Genomic DNA, 21,490 nt, shown 5'->3' with positions numbered 1-21,490 from the left:
ATATATATTCTAATGTAATTCTTCTTCTTTATGAATTGATTATTTATGTATTCCTATACTTCTCAATATAAAATTTTACAAAATTTAAATCGAAGTATCTCCTAAACTAATAATTTTTATACATATATAAATTTTTTATAGAGAATAATTAATAACTACTTACATAATTTAACAATATTTTTACTTACAGAAAATATCAAGCTATATTAATTTATTATTTGATTTATTGAAAAATCAATATAATTCTATTTAAAAGAAAAAAGAAAGTTGACCTTTATGTGACCTTTACACGTTCACTCACTAAAAGAACTACTAATAAATTTCATTTTTCAGTTGTGAGAAAATCAAGATATCAAAATCTGATGAGATACTTTGTATTAACATCTATATAGTGCTATAGATATAGTGCTTGAATAACTGTCACAGAGTCAGAAATGAGGGGAACTAAGTATCCTGAGAATTGTTACAGTTTCTTCCTCGATTTCGCTCGCTTTACTGGGTCACAGGAAATGAGAGATGTTTCTAAAGACTTTATACGCTTTAAAAACTAGAATTTTAAAATTTATGGAGATAAATTTATAAATGAGAAAGTGCATGTAATAATATTGACAAGATAATTCATATAAATCGGCGATATATCAATATTTTTCAATTAATCACAAATGTGATAAAATAATAAGTGCAATAATTATATTTATTATATTTGTAAGCGCAATGCAATCAGGTTTTCTGATATAGTATAGTATAGTAATAGTAATTTTAATTTTCTACTTTCGAACAATTTTCACTGCGTAGTAAGGAAATTATATTTTCTAAATTTATATCTATATTTTTACACGATAAATTAACACATGTTTGAAAAGTAGAAAACAATTTTATTTAATCTTTTAAAATTTAAAATTCTGAATCTGAATATTATAAAAGACGTATGAATATTATGACACGTATCTTCTATTCCATTATGATGAAACGAAAATTGCTAATATTAAATCAATTTATAAATTATTCACCTCATATTGCCGATCTGCAACTTTATTCATTAAAGCCATATTTACATTAAGCAACTTTCGATCAATCATGCAAATCGACTGACCTCGAATCGTTCAAAACCAATCGTATAAATTTCAATCGGGTAAAATAAATAACTGAAATTGAGCAACTTGGCTTGTAAATTACCTCATATAAATCTAGTTCAAGAGGTAATATAACAGGAGGGATGTCAAAAGTTATATTAATCTTATATTAATTTTTATTGCAAAAAAAAATATATTCAAAAATGTAAATGTAAATATTTTTAAATCTCGAATAGAAAAGAAAATTTTTAAAATAAATATATAAAAATAATAAAAATAAAAATTAAGTATCAATCCGAATCAGAATTTGAAATTTGAAATTTTTCGAAATTAATTATTATATAAATGAAACATTGAGATATATAAATTATTATATTAAATTAAATTATATATAAATTTATACAAGATATTAATGTAATGGTAAAATTTTTGAAAGCTCGATTTTAAAGGCCAAAATAAATATAAATATTAAAATGTCGACTAAAGCATATTTATTAAATTATAAACAATTTTAATTTACATTAGATAAAGTAATTAGCATAAAGGGAGATATAGCATAACAAAAATTCATTTAATGAAATTTATAAATATTTACAACTAGATCCTAGCAATAGAATATATATGCAAATTAAATTTTTTATGAAAAAATTGTAAAAATAGAATTGAAATTAAATTTTTTTCATATTTCAGATATTATAATATGCACTTTGTTAGATATTTTATGTCTTTTTATATATAATGCATGTAATCTCTGTTTATATTTTCACAAATGCATAAACTTTCACAATCTGTTTATTATTTAATACATAAATCTCAACCGATATTTTTATATTTGTTTTGGCCTCTATTTTCCAAAAGTGAATAGTAACATTCTACATATAAATAATTTTGTTTTTGTCTGAATCTTTTACTAATATTTTGCTAAAATTACAACGAGATATTCTATAAACAAAAATTCACAATGTAATTCGAAGCAATTTTTTGATTTTTTAATAAATTTTTAATTGAGACTATTTTAGCTATTATTATTTTTTAAATTTTTTCTGTATATTTTTGATTTTATGAGAATAATAAACATGTATAAACATATACATGGCAATTATTTAAATGATTACAGATTACTGATTAATAATTAAACATTAATACAGATTACAAATGTTGTATAAAATTATTAGATTATTTTTTGTTATGATTTTAATGATTATGATTATTACAATTATTTTCTGTATAGATTTTATATGAATTACAATTCTCTTTACAATTGTTGTTATGAAAAATTGAAAAAAAAAAATTCTTATGATAATTCATATTAAGAATATTGTTAATTTTTTTTCCAGAAAAATAAGAAAGTAAAATATAAAAATAGCTTTAATTTTTATCGCAAACTCAATTTTCTTTAACAAAATATCTATAAATAGATTCTAATTCAAAAAGACTACAATTTTTAATTATAATATAATTATAATTATATTATACTATAATTATATTAATAGAAAAAATATCAGTAATAATCTTTATGGCTGAAATTGAACATAAATTTTATTTATAAATAAAATAAATATTATTTTATTTAAAAAGGAATTTGAAAATTGAAAATCATTAGATAATATTCTATTTTATATTTTTTATTGTGATTTTGTTTATAAGATTATTTTAAAAGATTAACTTTTATAAAGATTATTTCATAAAGAGAAATGAATATGATTTCGAAAAAAAAAATAAATAAACAATTAAAAAATACTCGTTTCCTTAATTTTTCTTTAAAAATTCAGAGTATCTAATTTTTTCCAAAAATAATTAATTCTTTGTCTATTGTATAATTAAATTTTTAATTCTACATAGATAATCCAAATTTGCTTATATCCGGTGCAAAATTTCATTTCTGAATTTCTTCAAAGGGATTTTTATTTTTCTTAATCTTCTAAATATTTGATTAATTTGATTATACTATAAAATAATTTTATATTTTACTATAAATAATTTTACTATAAAAAAGACACTAATAAATATCCTATAATTTTTTTCAGATTTTTTGAAAATAATAAAAAAAAATAATCATATTGCATATATAATCATCAATATATTGAAAGAAACAAATAACGATTGAGAAATAAAAATAATAATAAAAATAAATAAATAAAACTTACCGGTGCAAAATTGTAGACCTTTTTCATCTTGTACGTTAACGTGTCGTTGTCGTTAAATTTCAGTTCCACTTTTTCCCATTGTTGCAAGTACACGTACGGACCGAGTTCCACAAGCGCTGGTTTCTCACCATCGTTCAAAAACTCATCGGCATTCGTTACATTGTAAATGTATACGTTGAGCCGAGGCGTCACCGGCGGTTTCCTCCACCAGTTGAATGTACGACCGCCATCTCGAAGAGCGATCTCTCTATTCATCAAAACGTCGACCAATTTTGGAAAAACGGCCGCCAAAATCGCGGCAGCGATGATCATTAACGCTCCAACGGCCACTGCTGCCCCTGGTATCAAAACAGCAAATTAAGGTCAATTTATGCTCCAACGATCTAGACCCGATTGTACGTGTTTGTGTTGGTATTACGTGACGATCGAAAACCTTGTACCGACAAGGTTCATTGGAGTTTCGAATTACGCGATTTCATTCCGAGCTTTGTCCGGTGAGTAATGATGAGTTCTGAAACACCTCACCGTTTCGAATCTGTATATATGTAACGATAAATTTGAATCATATAAATACTTGAAATATGATTCGATGTGTTTAAACTCTTTAAAAATCTTAGAAATCTAAAAACTTTAATTTTAAAAGTTTATCAATTTATGCAAAATAATATTATCAATATAAAATATTTTAAAAAAGTCTGAAAGAAAGATAACAATATTTCTTAAGTATATTTATTAAGTATATTTGTTCACGTTATTATAAATAATATACCTTATATAAGTGTTATTAAGAATATCCAGGAAACGTAGAAAAAAAAATAATGTTATATGTAATATTAACATAACTTTGTTATTACACTTACTATTAATAATAATTTTATTTTTTTATAAATTTTTTTCTCATCATTGTATACTCTTTTCTATATTATTTTATTTTTTTTTTTATTTTCTACATATATTATAGGCTGACAAGTAAATAAATATATTTATTATTAATACTTTATTTAATAGCTTTCCAGATAATCTTTAAAAAAAATCTTATAAAATATTATAAAATATTCACTATGATCAAAATTTTGAAAAAAATTTTAAACTTTGAATTATATTCAAAATGATTCAAATTTTAAAAATTCAAAAATTCAAAGAAAGAAGCAATTTAAAATGTTTCTCTCACTACTAATGAGCTTCATATGGAATTAATTCAATATTCATAATCTCACTCTTCATTCGAAATTTATATTACTTTAATCTAAATTTTAATCTTTTTTATTGCAATATTTAATACATGTGAGAACAAACGAAAAAAAAATTGATGATAAAAATTTTGAATTAATTATATTTTTAGAATCTGAATGCAGTTCGAATTTTTTAGAGTGTATTTGTGATCAATTATTATGCTAGGATCTATTATTGTGTATCCTTGACTTATTTTTGTGCATAATAAAATTTTAACACATCGAAGATAATTAATTTTTAAAATAAATTTTTATTATTATTAGTTTATTTATTCGAAATAAAAGTCTAAGACTTTTTTTCTAATTTTGAAAATAATTTTTTAAATTCATTTTTCTGCAAATCCTATCAAAACGATTGTTCAATAAACGAAATTTAAAAAAAACATTTTTATTTTTTATAAAATGAAAAGTGTATATTATATCTATAAAATATGTTTAAATTATTAAAAAACAGTTAATTTATAAATAAACTTAATAGTTTTATTTTTTGTTTAAAAATGTTCAAAATTAATTAAATATTCAACAATATGTTTGTATAAAATACAATAAATGATTAAGTTTTTCATGATATATCTTAAAAAATATTAATTATTTTTCAAAAAAAGTTTCATAAAACTTAACTTTATTCAATAAATAAATATTCGATAAAAGAGCACAGCAACTAATTTTTTATCTTTTGAAATTCACAAGATAAATTCACAAATTAACTAGATTATAAACTTTTCTTTAATTATTTTGAAATTATTTTACTTTGAAGTTATTTTAAAATTTTACTTGGAAAAAAATTCTATTAATAAAAAAAATATTAAATTATACGTTAAATATATAATATTCATTGAAATATAGAAACGAAATAAAAAAATATTTATTTCAATAAAAGCATTGACGTTAAAGAGCACAGTAATAGCTATAAATATGCTAAATTGAACTTAAAGGTCTCGCATTGCAAACGCTTGCGCCGTGTATTCGAAGAGAATGAAAGAAAAAATTCAAATCGCGTCACATTGTATCACGTCCTCTATACCTCTCGTTGCGCCGGAAGACTCATCGGATTCCGTTTACAAATGACTTTCCAAATTACAAATGATTTCAGATATACAACGCTTTCGAACAAAAATATTATTAAAATAAAGAATAATATTTATTCGATATATACTCGCGCTCTTTTTATGAATATATGTACGCTTAGAGATTATCCCTATTGGAAAAATTCATTTTGAATACAATGAAACGAGTAATGTCAGACTAAAATAATAAAACATAAATTTAAATTTATTTCGACTCTAGATCTTTCTTCGTTTTTCACTAGCTGTCATACGATCGTTTACCGACAAGATAAAATAAGGCTAGAATTGTATGTCCCTGGCAACTACATATATATATGCAGTATATATGCTTACAATCGGTTCCAAGTATATTATAACGAATAAATACTGTACTTGTCGGTCATGTATACTTACCGCTCATTGCTCGACAATGATTAATCTAAAGGAATAGATGAATCGAAAAATACGTACTGCATAAATTCTGTCATTGCAGTGAAATGTTTTGGATTCGATCGATTCGAGAACTCGAATCGCGAAACAATTGGAATAGAATCGATAGCGCGAGACGCGTTAGTCAGTACGTTGAATCAAAGTTCAATATCGAAAAAAAGAATCGTCGCGAAATATCAGTTCGTACAGTCGTTGTCGATTCCTTTGGTTAATTTTTCAATCACGTAATGCGAAAGACACGTAAGTAGTACGTATTGCGACCTTCGAAACGAGCATAGTCCTACTTTTTCGACTTCTATACGAAGCAAAAGCTTTGAATTGCGTGCCTAACCTAAAATGCGAACTTCGGCCAGTTCGACTCGATCGATTCGTGAATTGTTTGTTGTTGGACGTCATACCGTTTCATCGTTTCGTGACCAAGGAAACCACGAGCTTGATTAAAACGAAAAAGAAAGAAACGCAATACAGGAATAAGCATACATCGAAAATGCTACGCACGATTTACCGAGTCGCAAACGTCACGCATTCGACCTTACAGAATCCTTGAAGACAATGTGTAGCATTGTGACCTCGTGAGTCGAACTTTCGAGAGAACAGGCTGTGTTACGATGATCAACATGTGACAACTGGTTAAACCTTGTTCGAAGGTTAACCTTGTTCAAGTTACTTCAATTCAACGAACTTCAAACTTTTTGTTATTTTTATTTTGTCTTCATTAAAATATTTTATCAAGTATTCTCTATTTTTCAAGATATCTATGGTAGATATGAAATATTTTTAAATTTTATTATCCATCGTTTAAATTTTGAATAGGTTAGAAAAACCTTACATGCTTTGTAGAGATTTATCAGGTATAATTTATTTTCACTTGACAAGGACTTTAAGGAAAAAATGACAAAAATTTCTGTTTTTATGTAGATTTCGAAATACTAGATAAAACACTAATTAAGAATAATATTATTAAGTTAAAATATTCATTTAATTTTTATTCTATCATTAATTAGTTTGAATTTTAAATCATACATATTCATACATTCGTATATCTTAAAATCAATGGAATTGTTATTTACTTTCATTTAAAATATTCTTTTCATTTTTATGTGAAATTGAAATTCTTCTAAGTTTTCTTAATTTGAAATGATATACTTTGAACAGTATTAGAATTTGTGCTGGGTACGAATTTCAAGCAATCTGACAAATGCGAACTATTGAAAAGTAAATTGCATTAGGTTATTCACTAAGTTTCTGATCGCTTGTAAACAAGATTTCTATTTTTTCTACTATAGAACTGCCATTCGGAAAAAGAAGTCATATCAATAAAATTGTTTACAATAAAATGAAAATATAACGAATAATTAACAACAAAATATTCTAAAATTTATCTATTATAAAAAATTTTAAATAAAAAAAACAAAATATTATATTTATTCTTAATTGATTTATTTTTCAGATAAGCTATCTTCTATCACTTATTTTGTTTAATGTAATATTGTCTGAAAAGATTTATATGCACAAGACTTATCAAATATATATCTAAAATAAAAATGAATTACAATTGAGGTAAAGAAAAAATTTGTAATTATTTATTAGAAATATAATTATTTCAATAATGAAAGAAATATATATTGTAATTAAAATATAGAACATAAAAATATAATGACATATGATAAAATAATAATATGAGATGAAAATATATGATAAATATAAATATATTTAACAATAGATTCAAAATTTTTCTTATTACTATAAATATTATTAATAAATATTCTAATCATTATCTTCTATTTTCACCACATCATTTTATGATATCTACTATTTCAAATTACGTTACTTATTAATTCAGATAACAAGTCTTACTAAGATTAGTCAAATTAGTTGTATTCAAATAATGAGGCAACTTGAAAAATTTTAACCACTTATTTTATTTAACTTGATTTTTTTTTCCAATTTTTATTCCGTTCTCGGCAATTCAAATTAGTCAAGTAATTTGCTTCAAGCAGCTAGAATTCAAACAGCTTAAAACCACTTGACCACTATGAACTATTTATCTCACTTTGAAATGTTCTTTCAAGCTTGAAGTGAAATTGGAGTTCAACTATGTGAATTAGCACGGTATAAACTTCGACCAAAGTGTCAATTCAATGATATTAAAAAGTAATGATATTAACTCTTAATGGATGAAGAAATGAAGCAATAAAAAATTTCGAAATTTTTAAAAATTTATAATTAATTTATTAGATTATACAATAAATTTATTCGTATTTTTTTATATAAAATTAAATAATAATAATTTTAGAAATTACATAAGTATAGAAATTACATAATCTTTGATACTATTTTCTTTTATGATTTTTTATCTTATGATTTTGAATTTTTTATCTTATCAAATTAAATATTTCTTTATTATAAAATTTCTCTTTTTTTATATAAAAAAAAGATCTTTCCAATGCTTTTGAACGATTTTCGATTGAGAATATTTTTTAAATAAATAAATAAAAATCAGATGAAATCAACTATTTTTCACTATTGATTATCAATTAAGCGGAAAAATCATTTTTATCAAACCAACAAAATTTTAGTCACAAATAAAGTTGTTATATAATGAAAGTTGTTTAATATAATGAAATTTTTAGAAATTTATAATTCAATATTAACGAAAAATAATCAAATTACATTTCATGAAAATATAATGTAATAAAGCAAACAAAATTTTCAAGTAATTTGATTAATCTAAACAAGGAAAAATTATTTGAATTCAAGTAATTTGATTTGAAGGATTAGGTAGATTAGAATCTAATCTAATCTAAAATCGAAAACAGTGATATTTGATTATATTACATTTTTAAATATCTAAGGTTAAAATATCTGTAATAATAAGAAAAATTTTCAATGAATGTATTATTAAATCATTTTTTTTTTTTTCATATCATATTATCATCTTATTATATATCATATTATCATTTCATATTTCAATTTCAATATATTTTATACATTATTTACATAAATCATAATTTTTAAAAATTATAAAATTTTTTTCATTAATCCTAATCCATTTTTATTTTCAATATATTTACGTATATGCCAATTTATTTAAAATTCTCAAATTCATATTATTGTTTAGAATTTATCGTTTTAAGTTAAAAGATTTAATTTTTAACTTGATTCAATTTTGTTTAAAACTTCACGCAATATTTCACATTAAATGACATAACAGATTCAAATTGACAAAGTTACTCAAATCACAAAAAGTCAAATACAAGCGATTTGAAACCAAGCAAATTGATGACTAAAAACAAACGTAGAAACTTGAAAGGATATTTCAAGCAAAATAAATAATAGCTTCATATTGATGAAAAAAATTTCCAAGTTATATACTTTCACATTAAATCTAGGAATTTAAAGAATTTTAAAATTATAAAATTATATTTCTTAAAATTATTTGACTATTTTTACTTTATTTTGTTATATTAAATTATGAATTATTTTTATTTATATATGAAAAATAAAAATATTTGCAATTAAATAATTTATCTAACATTTTATAAAATTATATTATAAATTATTTGTTATTCAATTTTAATTAATTTCTTAATATAATTATATTTATCTATATTATGTTTATATTGTTTAACTATTATATTACTACAATTATTATTATATTTTTTATTCAGTGTATTTTAAAAGTTATTTCGAATTTTCCATCAACATAATAATAAATAAATTTATTATTTTCTTAAATAATCTATAATTTATTATTTTCAACTATGTGCCTTACCTCAAATTTCTTTAATTGATCGAAGAAACATAACCTCAATTGAAACATATTATTTATCAAGTAATAAATATTATTTGAAATAATTATTTTTAAATTATTATTTGAAATAAATTTCGCTCAAGTATCAAATTTTGAATTCAAATAATCTAAATCAGTCTTCAATTTTTTTTTTCGATTCATTTTATTTTGAAAACAGCAATCGTACGAATACACAGTCTCGATTGAATTGTTGTGCGCAAAGAATGCGAGCAATCGATTGCCTCGAATGTGTGCAAACTTTGTGTCTTGCGCTGTCAGCCAATGTCGAAATTCAAAAGAGACGGTGATTAACCGCTTCGTATGCGACTTACACCGCAATGATTTTGCGTTGTATTCGATCAAGACTTAGCAAAGAAGATCTCACAATACACAATACATCAAGTTCTTTTGTAATATTTCTATAAAGACAAGCAAAATAGAAGAAAATTTGAAATAATTTGAGATGAAATATTAAAAATTAAAATATTTTTATACATAAATCTAAATTAAAATTATTATTACTATATAATATTATCGAAAATGGAATATATAAATTCCAATATTTTTAAAATAATTAAAAATCTTTAAGTTTTTATATGTTTTATTATATACAATAGTATTTAATATATTATATAATGTTTATTATAAAATGTTAAATTAGAAACTGTTTATTCGAAATAATATTATTTAAAATGGAATTGTTATTTAAAATTCTATTTTCTTATATTTCAAAATAGTATGAGTTGATATGAAAAAAAATTTTTTTATTTAAATATTATTTCAAAGAAATATTTATTTACAAAATCCTGTATTATTTGAAGAAACAAAATTATTCTATTTATCTATTTTCAAAATTTATTTTTTTTAATCCAAACATGTGATACACAAATAGAAATTATTTCGATTATTCTATTTATTTCTATTTATTATATTATATATTAAAAACTTAATGTAAATTAAAAATTTTTAATAATATAAAAAATAATACAAAACAGACAAAAAAATATTCATATATTTATGAATCTAGTGGAAATTTTTTAATTCTATTTTTAAAGAGAAAAAAACCTATATACTTGAATATTATCCAACATATCGCATTGAAAAATTGCATTCTTAAAGTATACAAAGCCTTTTTCATTTTTTTAATAAATTCCCAAAACTAAAAAAAAATTAAATTTTAAAAAATTGTTAATTTTTAAACTTTTAATTTGTAATTTCGAAAAAAAATATGTAATAATCAATCTAATTTATAAGTATTTAAAATTTCTTCTTTCATCATATTATTTCATATCTGAATTAAATTTTTCAATAAAAATTAAATAATCTTGAATCTAATTTTGGTATTAAGTATATTTCAGTAGAACGAAAAATGTTTTATATTTAAGAAGTTTCTTTCTTTTTCAATATCATTAATTAATGTTCGAATACTTAAAATAAATTACATTATAAATAGTTTTTTTATAGATTGTTTCTCTTTAATATTAAGTAAAATTAAAATTATAATCACGAAAATTTTTAATTTTTTTTATTTATTAATTTCTCAAATTTTTTTATTTTACATTATATCTTTATTATATTAATAAAAAATTATTAATACTTATAATTTGTATGTTATTTTTATAAATTTTAAATTTTATCGAAATAATTTTTATTCGTAAAACATATTATTATATTATTTAATTCCATAGAATTATTGCAAAAAAAATAATTATATGAATATTTTTTTTTAATTTATTGAATATATCTGCATATATGATCAATTCTGCGAACTTTGATGTAATATATACATATTCGATGTAATATATTGATCTATGAATAAAAATAAGAATATGATCTATGAAAAAAAATATTAGAGATATTAGATTCAAAACTTTCGAAATTCAAAATATTATTTTTTTTTTTATTAATTTTTATTAATTTTATTTTTATTAATTTTTTTTATTTTTTATCCTAAGAAGTAATTATTTATTTTCAAGAAGTAAAATATTAACAAATTTTAATTAGAAGAATTTTTTAAATTTGTGTTCATAATTCAACCATTAGATACAACTACATACAAATATAATCACTTTTTACATTTTCAAAAAGTTAAATATTTATTTTCTATTATTTAAATATTGTCAATATTGCTCGTCTGTATTTCTGCATTCGTATTTATTTCTTCTTTACATTGAAATCTTCCAAATAATCTTATTAATAATTTTATTTTCAATCCTATAAATAAGAAAATTATTTTCCTTAATTCAGTTTAGCTATTAACATATAAGATTCAAAGAATAGAATTGGAATTTTTTATATATATAAAATTTGTTTTTTAAATTATTTTGATACAAGAAAAAATTTTGATATATAAAAATAGATATCTACAGGCGCAAATATATAAGTATCCTAAAGAATTAAACTGTGAAATCGTATCAATTAAAATGAATCTACATGCAAAGGAGTCTAAATAAATTAAATTATTAATTATTATTAGTTGAATAAAAATAATTTCATATAAAAACCATCACGATATTCTTATAAATTATTAATAGAAATTATTCTTTATCTTAAATTCTTTATTATTCTCTAGATTCCGACAAAAAAGTTTTTAAATTCAAAAATTTTACATTTCGAAGAATTAAGAGATTTCTATTATTTCAAAAAATATCTTTTTCGATAATTTGATCGTAATTGATACAAAATCGTTTCATTACAAAAATAGTTAAAAAATTTGAAATTTCTTTTATATTTCAAAGGATTTCGAAATTTTCACTGTCTAAAAGATATCATTTCCGGTAAAGATTATAGAAACGTGTCAATAACGAAGCGGCTACCGAGGATCGTAACACGTGCAATGGCCGTTGACCTCCAGTTAGCTTAATATTTCTCACTTCTGAAACGAGTTCATATGACCCAAAATACCGGTTATCGAATATTATTTAGCATATTTATATGGATCTTGGTTCTAACAACTAACTGAATTATGGATGAACGAATGAGATTAATGAGAAACACAAGATAACATTTTAGAATTTGTTAATTAATCCATTTTGGAATGTATATTTTAATAGTAAAGACTTTTCATTCAAAAATTTTTTCATTCTTTTTCTAAAATTTTTTTTCCAAATTTTACTAAAATTTTCATAGTTTTTATATATTTTGTAAATCGAGAAGTAACTTTTTATATTCTATATATATATATATATATATATATATATATATATATAATTTCATTAAAAGTAAAAGAATTATTTAAAAAAATTAAAAAATAAAAATTTTTATTTAATAAAATAATATATAGAGCATAATAAATATATGTATTCTTTTTTACTGAAATATCAACTTTAGGAACATGAAATCAATTTATCAAATTATCAAAATTATTTTTTTTCATTCTTTAAACATAGTTCCAGCATGTAACGGTGCAAGATAGAATAAAATTTTAAATTATAAAATATTTAATATTTAATATTTTATCTAAATTTAATGTGTTATTTCCAAAATTATATTCAAAATATAAATAATATAATTATAAAAAAAAATGCCTTGGATACTTGTTTCATTTCTTGAGGATATTTCCTATCATCAAAAAAATTGCTCAATGTATTGAATTTATTATGCACTTACATATAAATATAAACTTTCATTTAAATTAGAATTTTAGATTAACTGAATTTCCTTGTAAAATATATCTTGTCGTTCATTTATATGTATGTATATTTTTGCATAAAATAGACAAAGATATGATGATATCTTATCCAATCATCGTTAAAATTTTCTTTGAATTTATCATCATCGTTAAATAATTTTTCAAATATTTATTCTCAAGATTTTTATAATATTACGCTTTATTGGATATATTGCAATTATTGGACACATTAAAAACGCAAATCATAGCTTTTAACTGCATAAAACCAAATGTACAATCATATTAACTCGGTTTAACTGATCAGATCCGCGATGAGGTCAGTTATCTGTGGAGGTAGCTAAGTTCCAGGAATCGGAACTCGTCAATTGAGTTGAGAGTGACAATCATTGGATAGGAAAGAAACAGGAGAAAAACGGATAATCGCTTCGTGGAGACAATTTCAGTAATTGGTGGGGATGGTTCCGTGTCAGCTAATTGTAAGTGTGCCAAAATTGCGTTGGTTAAAGCGTGCATTATTGTATATTTAATCAATCTATTTTATCCTTGAAACATGAGACAAAAACTGAATAAAATTATAAAACTTGTTAGATAAACCTTGAATATCTCATTTAATTTTTATGATGAAAAAAAAAAAATAGAGATCTTATTAAGATAAAGTTAAATGACATTGAGAAATTTTAATGTATCTTAATATATTAATCATTCTTTTAAAATGAAATATTAATATATATATAAATATCATATAAAAATGAATCTTTTTTTTTTTTAATTTAAATCGTATAATTTTTAACTTTTAACATTAATTTTGGCATAATATAGCATTATATTCTATAAAAAAAATTTCTTTAAAAATCTTACTTTTAATTTTTTAACAGTAAAGTTTTGATTTGAAAATTGTTTTTATGTATCTTCAATTTCTTGTGTGAAATCTTGTATAAAATCAAAAAATGATATTCATCAAACCAAAATAAATAATATATCTACTTGAATTAATTATAGCAAATATTATGAGTTATTACGAATTATTTTAAAAAATAAATCATTTCACTGTTCAAAAATTCATGTATACGAAAAAATAAAAAAAAAAGAGCATAATATCTCATGTATATAGATATTCATCAATATCCTCTTTTTCGAATTTCATGTTTGAAATAATTGGAACATCTTTGTGATTAATTTTTAATGAGGTACTGATGGATATAAAATTTGGATATAAAAATGTTTTTCGATAAGACATATAGAGTTAAAAGTTGTATCGATCAACTGTTGAAATAATTATCGAATTTTCATCTAAATGTCTCTTGTAGTCTTTTCTCTTAATAGTCTTTTCCTTCGAACAAGAAATTCATCCTATTTATTTTATTTATGTCATTGTATACATTGTCCTTTTCATATAATAAATAAAAAATTCAGCGTATAATATCTAAAGGATAAATATAATATTTTTTTAACTTTTTTTTTTTTTTAAATATGTTACAATTATACTATCATTATTACCAAAAAACTACTTCAATTTTATTGCAAAGAGTTATTCATTCAGTCGATTCCTTAATTCTAATAAAAAAAATATTTTTTATTTTTTACAAAAATTTTAATTTCCATATATATATTTTTCTATTTGAATATTTTATATTCATTTTTGGGCTAAAAGTAATCATTTTCACAATATATTGTCGAATATATCTGAATACGTTAAAGAATTAACTAATAAATTATAAAATAAAATTATTAATTTAGAAAATATTTTAATTTATAAATTTGTTTGTTAATATGATAAGTTTTATAAGATTCAAGTTAAAATATTTTTTAAACTAATAAATTTTTATTGAGAATAATTATTAGAGAAAGAAATTATAATATTAAATTTTATAAAATTATTCATTTTTTTATATTACATATCGTTCGTTTTCATTTTAAAATTAATTATTTTCCATTCCATATTACAACAAAGATTATTAAAGATTTAATGATATAAAAGTATTATTTGTTGTATAAGATTGATATAATAGGAAAATACATTTGCATAATAATTTTAAATTAAAATTATTTAATCATTGTTTTTTTCAAATATAAAATTAAAATTTCCAAAAGTATATACGTTGATGTATATTCCTCCTCTATAATGAAAATCTTCATTGTTTCCCATTATCTAATAATTTAATTTTTAATTTAAATTTGACATATTTGCTTATTTTCACATATGGAATAAGTACTTATTGATATAATTCACTTAGAAATTAGTTAATTTCACTATCGTTAGAAATATTTCCAAATTTAATTTACTCAAAAATGAAACTTTAAATGAAAATATATTATTTTATATATTTTTGATTTATTTTTTCATATAGAATCATTTCCACAATTGTATCGTTATTTGTGGGATTATAATATGACATTATATACATTTTTTTAAAATAAATTTTTAAAAAATTCAAATCCATAAGAAAGTAGATTTCGACAAGCATTATATATGGATTATTATATATGGTTAATTATTTTATATGGATTATTATTATATATGATCAAAATTTTCCTTAAATGAAAATTGCATGACTGATGCACACATATAGACAATTATAAAATAATATAAAAATTTTCTTGCGAATAATTTGAAAATTAAAACAGATTATATATAATTTAAATTACATTATATGTAATAAAAAAATTTTAGAATTCATTAATAATGATGAGGAAGGAATTAATCAACAGTTTTATTTTCTCATAAGAAATAAATGTTAAAAATTAAAATATCGATTAAAAATTATATAATTCTATTTTATTTATAAAAAGCAAAATTATTCTATGACTTCTTATATAGTGATTCAAAGATTTATTTAATTTAATTACATAAAATTAATCAATTTTTTTTATTTATATTTTTCCAACATAAAAAAAAAAGAAAATAAATAAAAAGGAGATTATATAATATGTTAAACATGATATTATTATATTATTATTATTATAAATATATAATCATTATAATATAACAATGATATCATTAAAAATGTGACGATATATATATCTATTTATAAGTTTTTTTGAGATAAGAAATAGATGCATATTTTCAAATATAATGATTATAAATTTTTCAATAGTTAAAAATTTGTGATTTATTGTATCTATTTGTATCTATTTATAAATAAATTATTAACATCAAATTATGCATTCTTTTATATTATTAATTTAATTTTTATCAATTTCATATTATTTTATAATATTTTTCAATATTTATTAATATTGAAATAAAAATAAGCAAGATATTATAGGTGATCAAATTATTTTATTTATATTATTATATTTTAATTAATTTTAATATTTATTTTAATATTTTATTTATGTATACTATATTTATTTACAACTAACTTATTCAGAATTATTTATTAATTGCTATTTATGTTAATTTAATTTTAATAATATCTATCTTTTTTTTTTCTTATACAATTATATTACAAAAATATTAAAGACATTGTTTTAATGTCTAATATAAGTTAAAAAATTTTTCATTTCAAATAAATGAGACATTTTTTAAAAAAAAATGTAGACATAAAAAATAAAATCAACCGTAAAAAAAAAGAAAATAGTAAAAACGAAATATTGAAGAAAAATGACAAAAAACCATGTAATAGAGGAATAAAAAATAGCTTTGTTCATTAATAAAACATATTTTTAACAAACATTTAAAATATGTTATTCATCAACGAAAATATAAAATGAAATAAACTTTTCTAAAGAATCATTGTCATACCTATATAATTTTTTATTTTGAATTTATAGGATTCAAACACATTACAATATAAAAATTCACTTTTTTTTATTTTTTTTAAATATATAATCAATATATACATGATATCTACATGAATCGCTCAAAAACCAAATTATTTTGTCATAAACAAACATAAAAGAAGATAATAAACAATATGAAGAAGTAAAAAAACGTCTACGATGAAACATGAGTGGAAATAAATCGATAAGACAATGACGCAAAAATTAGTTTTTTTAGCATAAAAAACAATCATCATTAGATTAATGACAGGACTAGTAATTACTAATATTATTTTTTTTTCTCAAGATCTTAGCAAAGAGAGAGAGATTACTCTTATATAAATTTCACATAATTACATTATTTTTTGCGCATATTAAATTACATAAATATATGTTTTCTTTATAAAAATGAAGCAAATTTCAATAATTTCTGAATATTGATTTCATATTTTAAATACAAATTTCTTCCTCATTTTTTTTCTCTTTTTTTATTTATATAATTAAAATACGTATTGAAATTTTTATTGAAGATACTTTTCTTATATAAACTTCGTTCGCCATATATGCTTATTGTAAAAAAATTTTATTGTTTTATTTATTGTTTTATTTATTGTTTTATTTATTGTTTTATTTATTCTAAATATAAAATATAGAAATTAAAGTTATTGATTATATATTTAATATATTTCAAGAAAATTCATTAGATAATTTTCTAATTTTAATGAAATTTTGTGTGTATGTGTATATATATATATATATATATATATATATATAATATAATGAATTGTACATAGGACAAATAATTTTAATATTATAACTTTGTCTAGATATTAAAAATTAAATATTTTTTATATGATAAATATTTTTATTATATTTTTAATATTTTTAATATATTTTATTTATTAATTTTGCTCCACTTCATCAAAATTATATTTAAAATATTGTACTGAAACTCCGAATATTGATTTGATTTTATTTCTTTAAACTGATATTTTCTAGAAAAAAACCTGTTTCAAATATGACATACTATATTTGAAATTTTTTCACATATATAAAATACTTCATAAAAAAAAAAAAAAAAAAAATTAAGAAATAAAATCTTTTTTTAGCTTGCAAAATAGTTTGCGAAACTTTTCAGATAAAAAATATTTAAGTTTAATATTCTATCACTTTGTAAACAAAAATTTTTAAGCAAAATTGTATTGAAAATATGAAAAGATGTTGAAATTTTGAAAAGAAATTTCCCACGAACAAAAAAAAATTCTCTATGTACTTATATAAAATATAGGCTCAATGTGTACAAATAAAATTTTATTAAAATCTAAATTTTCTTACAACATAGCATGTGACTTGCTACTTTTTTGTCGTCAAAAAATCATGTCAAAAAACTTATCCCGCTAAACTAAATAAATAAAATAATAAAACATAGTATATATAATGGTGAAGTACGCGTTGAATTTTCTTGCGCAACCATCGATTCGGAAGTAGAGACACTGACAAGGAAAAATCACGTTCCGACCGAATAGACTACGAAAGAGAGAAAGGCGCGTTTGCCGTTGTTCGTTCCGTAGCAAAACGTATCGTTCGAGCTTACTCGACAACGGCAGCTCTGCCTACATAAATACAGAACTATGACGACTTCTTTTTCATAGAAACGTAGATTTTTGCTTTTCTCAAGTTACTATTAACGATTATCGATACATACTGTGACTTACAAAAATATTTGAGCAACTTAAAAACTTTTGTAAAAATGTTTTATTTTTAAAAAATTCTAGATTATATTATTATAATATTATAATATTATATAGAATTGATATATATGTATATATATATATATATATATATATATATATATATATATATATATATATATATATATATATATATACACATATAGATATATTAAAGGAAAAATTTTAGATAAATTCTGTGTACGTAAGAATTATAAGATATTTTTTACAGTTTAACGTCATAAAACTAATTTGATTTAAAGAAAAAAATTAAATTGATGTTGATAATACAAATTACTACAGTTAACTGTTCAAACACTTCATCATTTTTACGAAGTATGTATTTTAATGAATATTTCATAACTCTTACGCAGATACTTACATACTTCCGCATATATTTATCTCAAACTTTATTCATATAATCCCGGTAGTTATATCGATAATGCTAATAATATTTTCAGAAGTCTTGTATAATCCATATAACATTTCTATAGAAAGTGTTCAAATAATTATGTCACTGTATCTTTAGATAATTTAACCCAGTAAGACTCAATATGTATTTCATTTCTAATTCAATATATGTACGAAGTACTATTACATTGATATTTTATGTATATGAAATATTATGAAATAAAATTAACAATGTACTTAATATTTATTTCATCATCATTTTAGCAATATTATACATAATTTAAAATATATATATATATTAAAATAGAATTTTAACAATGTTATACAATCCTAAACATTTATATCTTTTTTCCTAGGTAAATAATTACATGATAAATAATTACATAGTTATGTAAAAATAACATTACTTCACTGTTCAACTATCCATAATAGATTAAGTACATCAAATCAAAAATCTTATATTGCTTATTGGTTCTGTATTGCAGTATGATTCATCGATAATAAAATCACATTAGTATTTGTTCCTTTTAAATATTATTATTATTATATATTGATGAATATTAATATTCTATCCTTTAATAATAACAATCGATTTATTATTTTTGATTTATTGATTTATTTATTTTAATTTTAATTGCATTGGGTATATAAAAAAAATTAATGTAAAAAGAAAATAAAATATATTCATATAAAAAAAACTAAAGAATAATTAAGAATTGTGTTAAACAGAAGTTAAATATTAAGCAATAGATTTACTTTACATAATGCATATGTGATGTCTTCAAGATTTTCTTACAATTACTTTATTAGGGATAGGATATTAAGATCCTATCTCTAGCTCTATCTCTTAAGATCACTAGAAACTCTTTAAAACATATAAAATTTCGAAATTTTTTAAATTTTAATAAAGAATAATTTACATAAAAATTAAATTTTTTAAAGAATTCTAATTCTTAATAAAATAGATAATATAATAATAATAATAATTGATTTAAAACATGATTTAAAAAATAATAAACATTTTGAATTTCGAAAATTCAAATTTTGCAAATTTAAAAATCAAGATTATTTCCATTTTAATTTAAATGCATCTATGCTTTCTTCATAGATGTCATTTCTTACTTTATTAATCTTACTTATACATTGATATGGCAATGCAATTGAACATAAATAAAAGCGTAATAAATTTTACATTTCATTACATCAATAGATTTTTCCTGTTCATTATATTCAAATATAATGCTTTTAAGAATAATTTTTAATGATAAGAAAACTATTTTTTTTATTAAACTAACTAATTTTACTAACAAAAATATGATATTAAATATATAAAATATATTTATTTTCTTGCAATATTTTTATAAAAAAGATATTTGGGAAAAATTTAACAGAAATTTGAAATTTATTTTGTTAAAAAAATATATATTTATTATTTATTATTTATATTATTAAAACATTATTATACAAATTAATTCAAAAAAATTAAAATCATAATTGTCCGGCTAGAATCTTTATTTATAGTTTTTAATTGAAAATAATTAAAAATAATTATTAATTCAAAATAATACAAATAATAATTTTAATAATTTCACAATTTTAACGATATTAAAATTAACGACTATGTTAAATTCAATCAATAATAAATAATAAATAAATAATCCTTTACACATCTGAATGTCTTTTTACACATTATATTATAATTAACTTTTATATAATTTTTGCAATAATGCATAGCTTATATAAATGTTTCAAATCTATCTTTCCTTTAATACATTATAGCTAATATTCTCTTTTTTGTAGACTTTGTAAATCTATAAATATCTTGTCTACAAATATACAAATTGAAAAGTAAATTAAAATATTCTTACAAAAATTTATAATACTATAAAATAAAAGAATATACATAAAAGAATATCACAAGTTATTAATAATATTTAATAATATATATATAGTGTAGAAGTGAAAAAATTTATGATTATTAAATGATGAAATAAATAATTAATAAATTATTTATACATTAAATATATATTTTTATTAAAAATAGTTTATTGAAAATTTATTGTAAATAAATGATATTAATATTCCATATAAGATTCCAAGATTAAATTAATAACAATTTATTTATTATTTTATATTATGTAAGATAATAACATTGAATAAAATGAAACAAAATATAACGATATTCCTTTTTGCTATTTTTAATAGCAAAAAGAAA

The 21,490-nt window shown here is 20.1% G+C and overlaps 1 protein-coding gene across 2 annotated transcripts in view; it reads right to left on the bottom strand.

Moving 5' to 3' along the window:
* Positions 1-21,490, bottom strand: part of LOC409228 (scavenger receptor class B member 1) — a 46,782-nt gene that overhangs the window by 21,120 nt on the left and 4,172 nt on the right. For both annotated transcript variants that reach the window (XM_026445919.1, XM_026445918.1), the window contains one exon: positions 3,221-3,558. In XM_026445919.1, coding sequence (XP_026301704.1) covers positions 3,221-3,558 — 338 coding nt within the window. The remainder of the gene's footprint in view (positions 1-3,220; positions 3,559-21,490) is intronic.

This window comes from Apis mellifera, linkage group LG16, assembly GCF_003254395.2.
Source record: "Apis mellifera strain DH4 linkage group LG16, Amel_HAv3.1, whole genome shotgun sequence".
In the NCBI taxonomy this organism is placed as follows: Eukaryota; Metazoa; Arthropoda; class Insecta; order Hymenoptera; family Apidae; genus Apis; species Apis mellifera.
The sequence above is the reverse complement of the archived record's forward strand: the minus strand, read 5'-3'. Positions and strand labels throughout refer to the sequence as shown.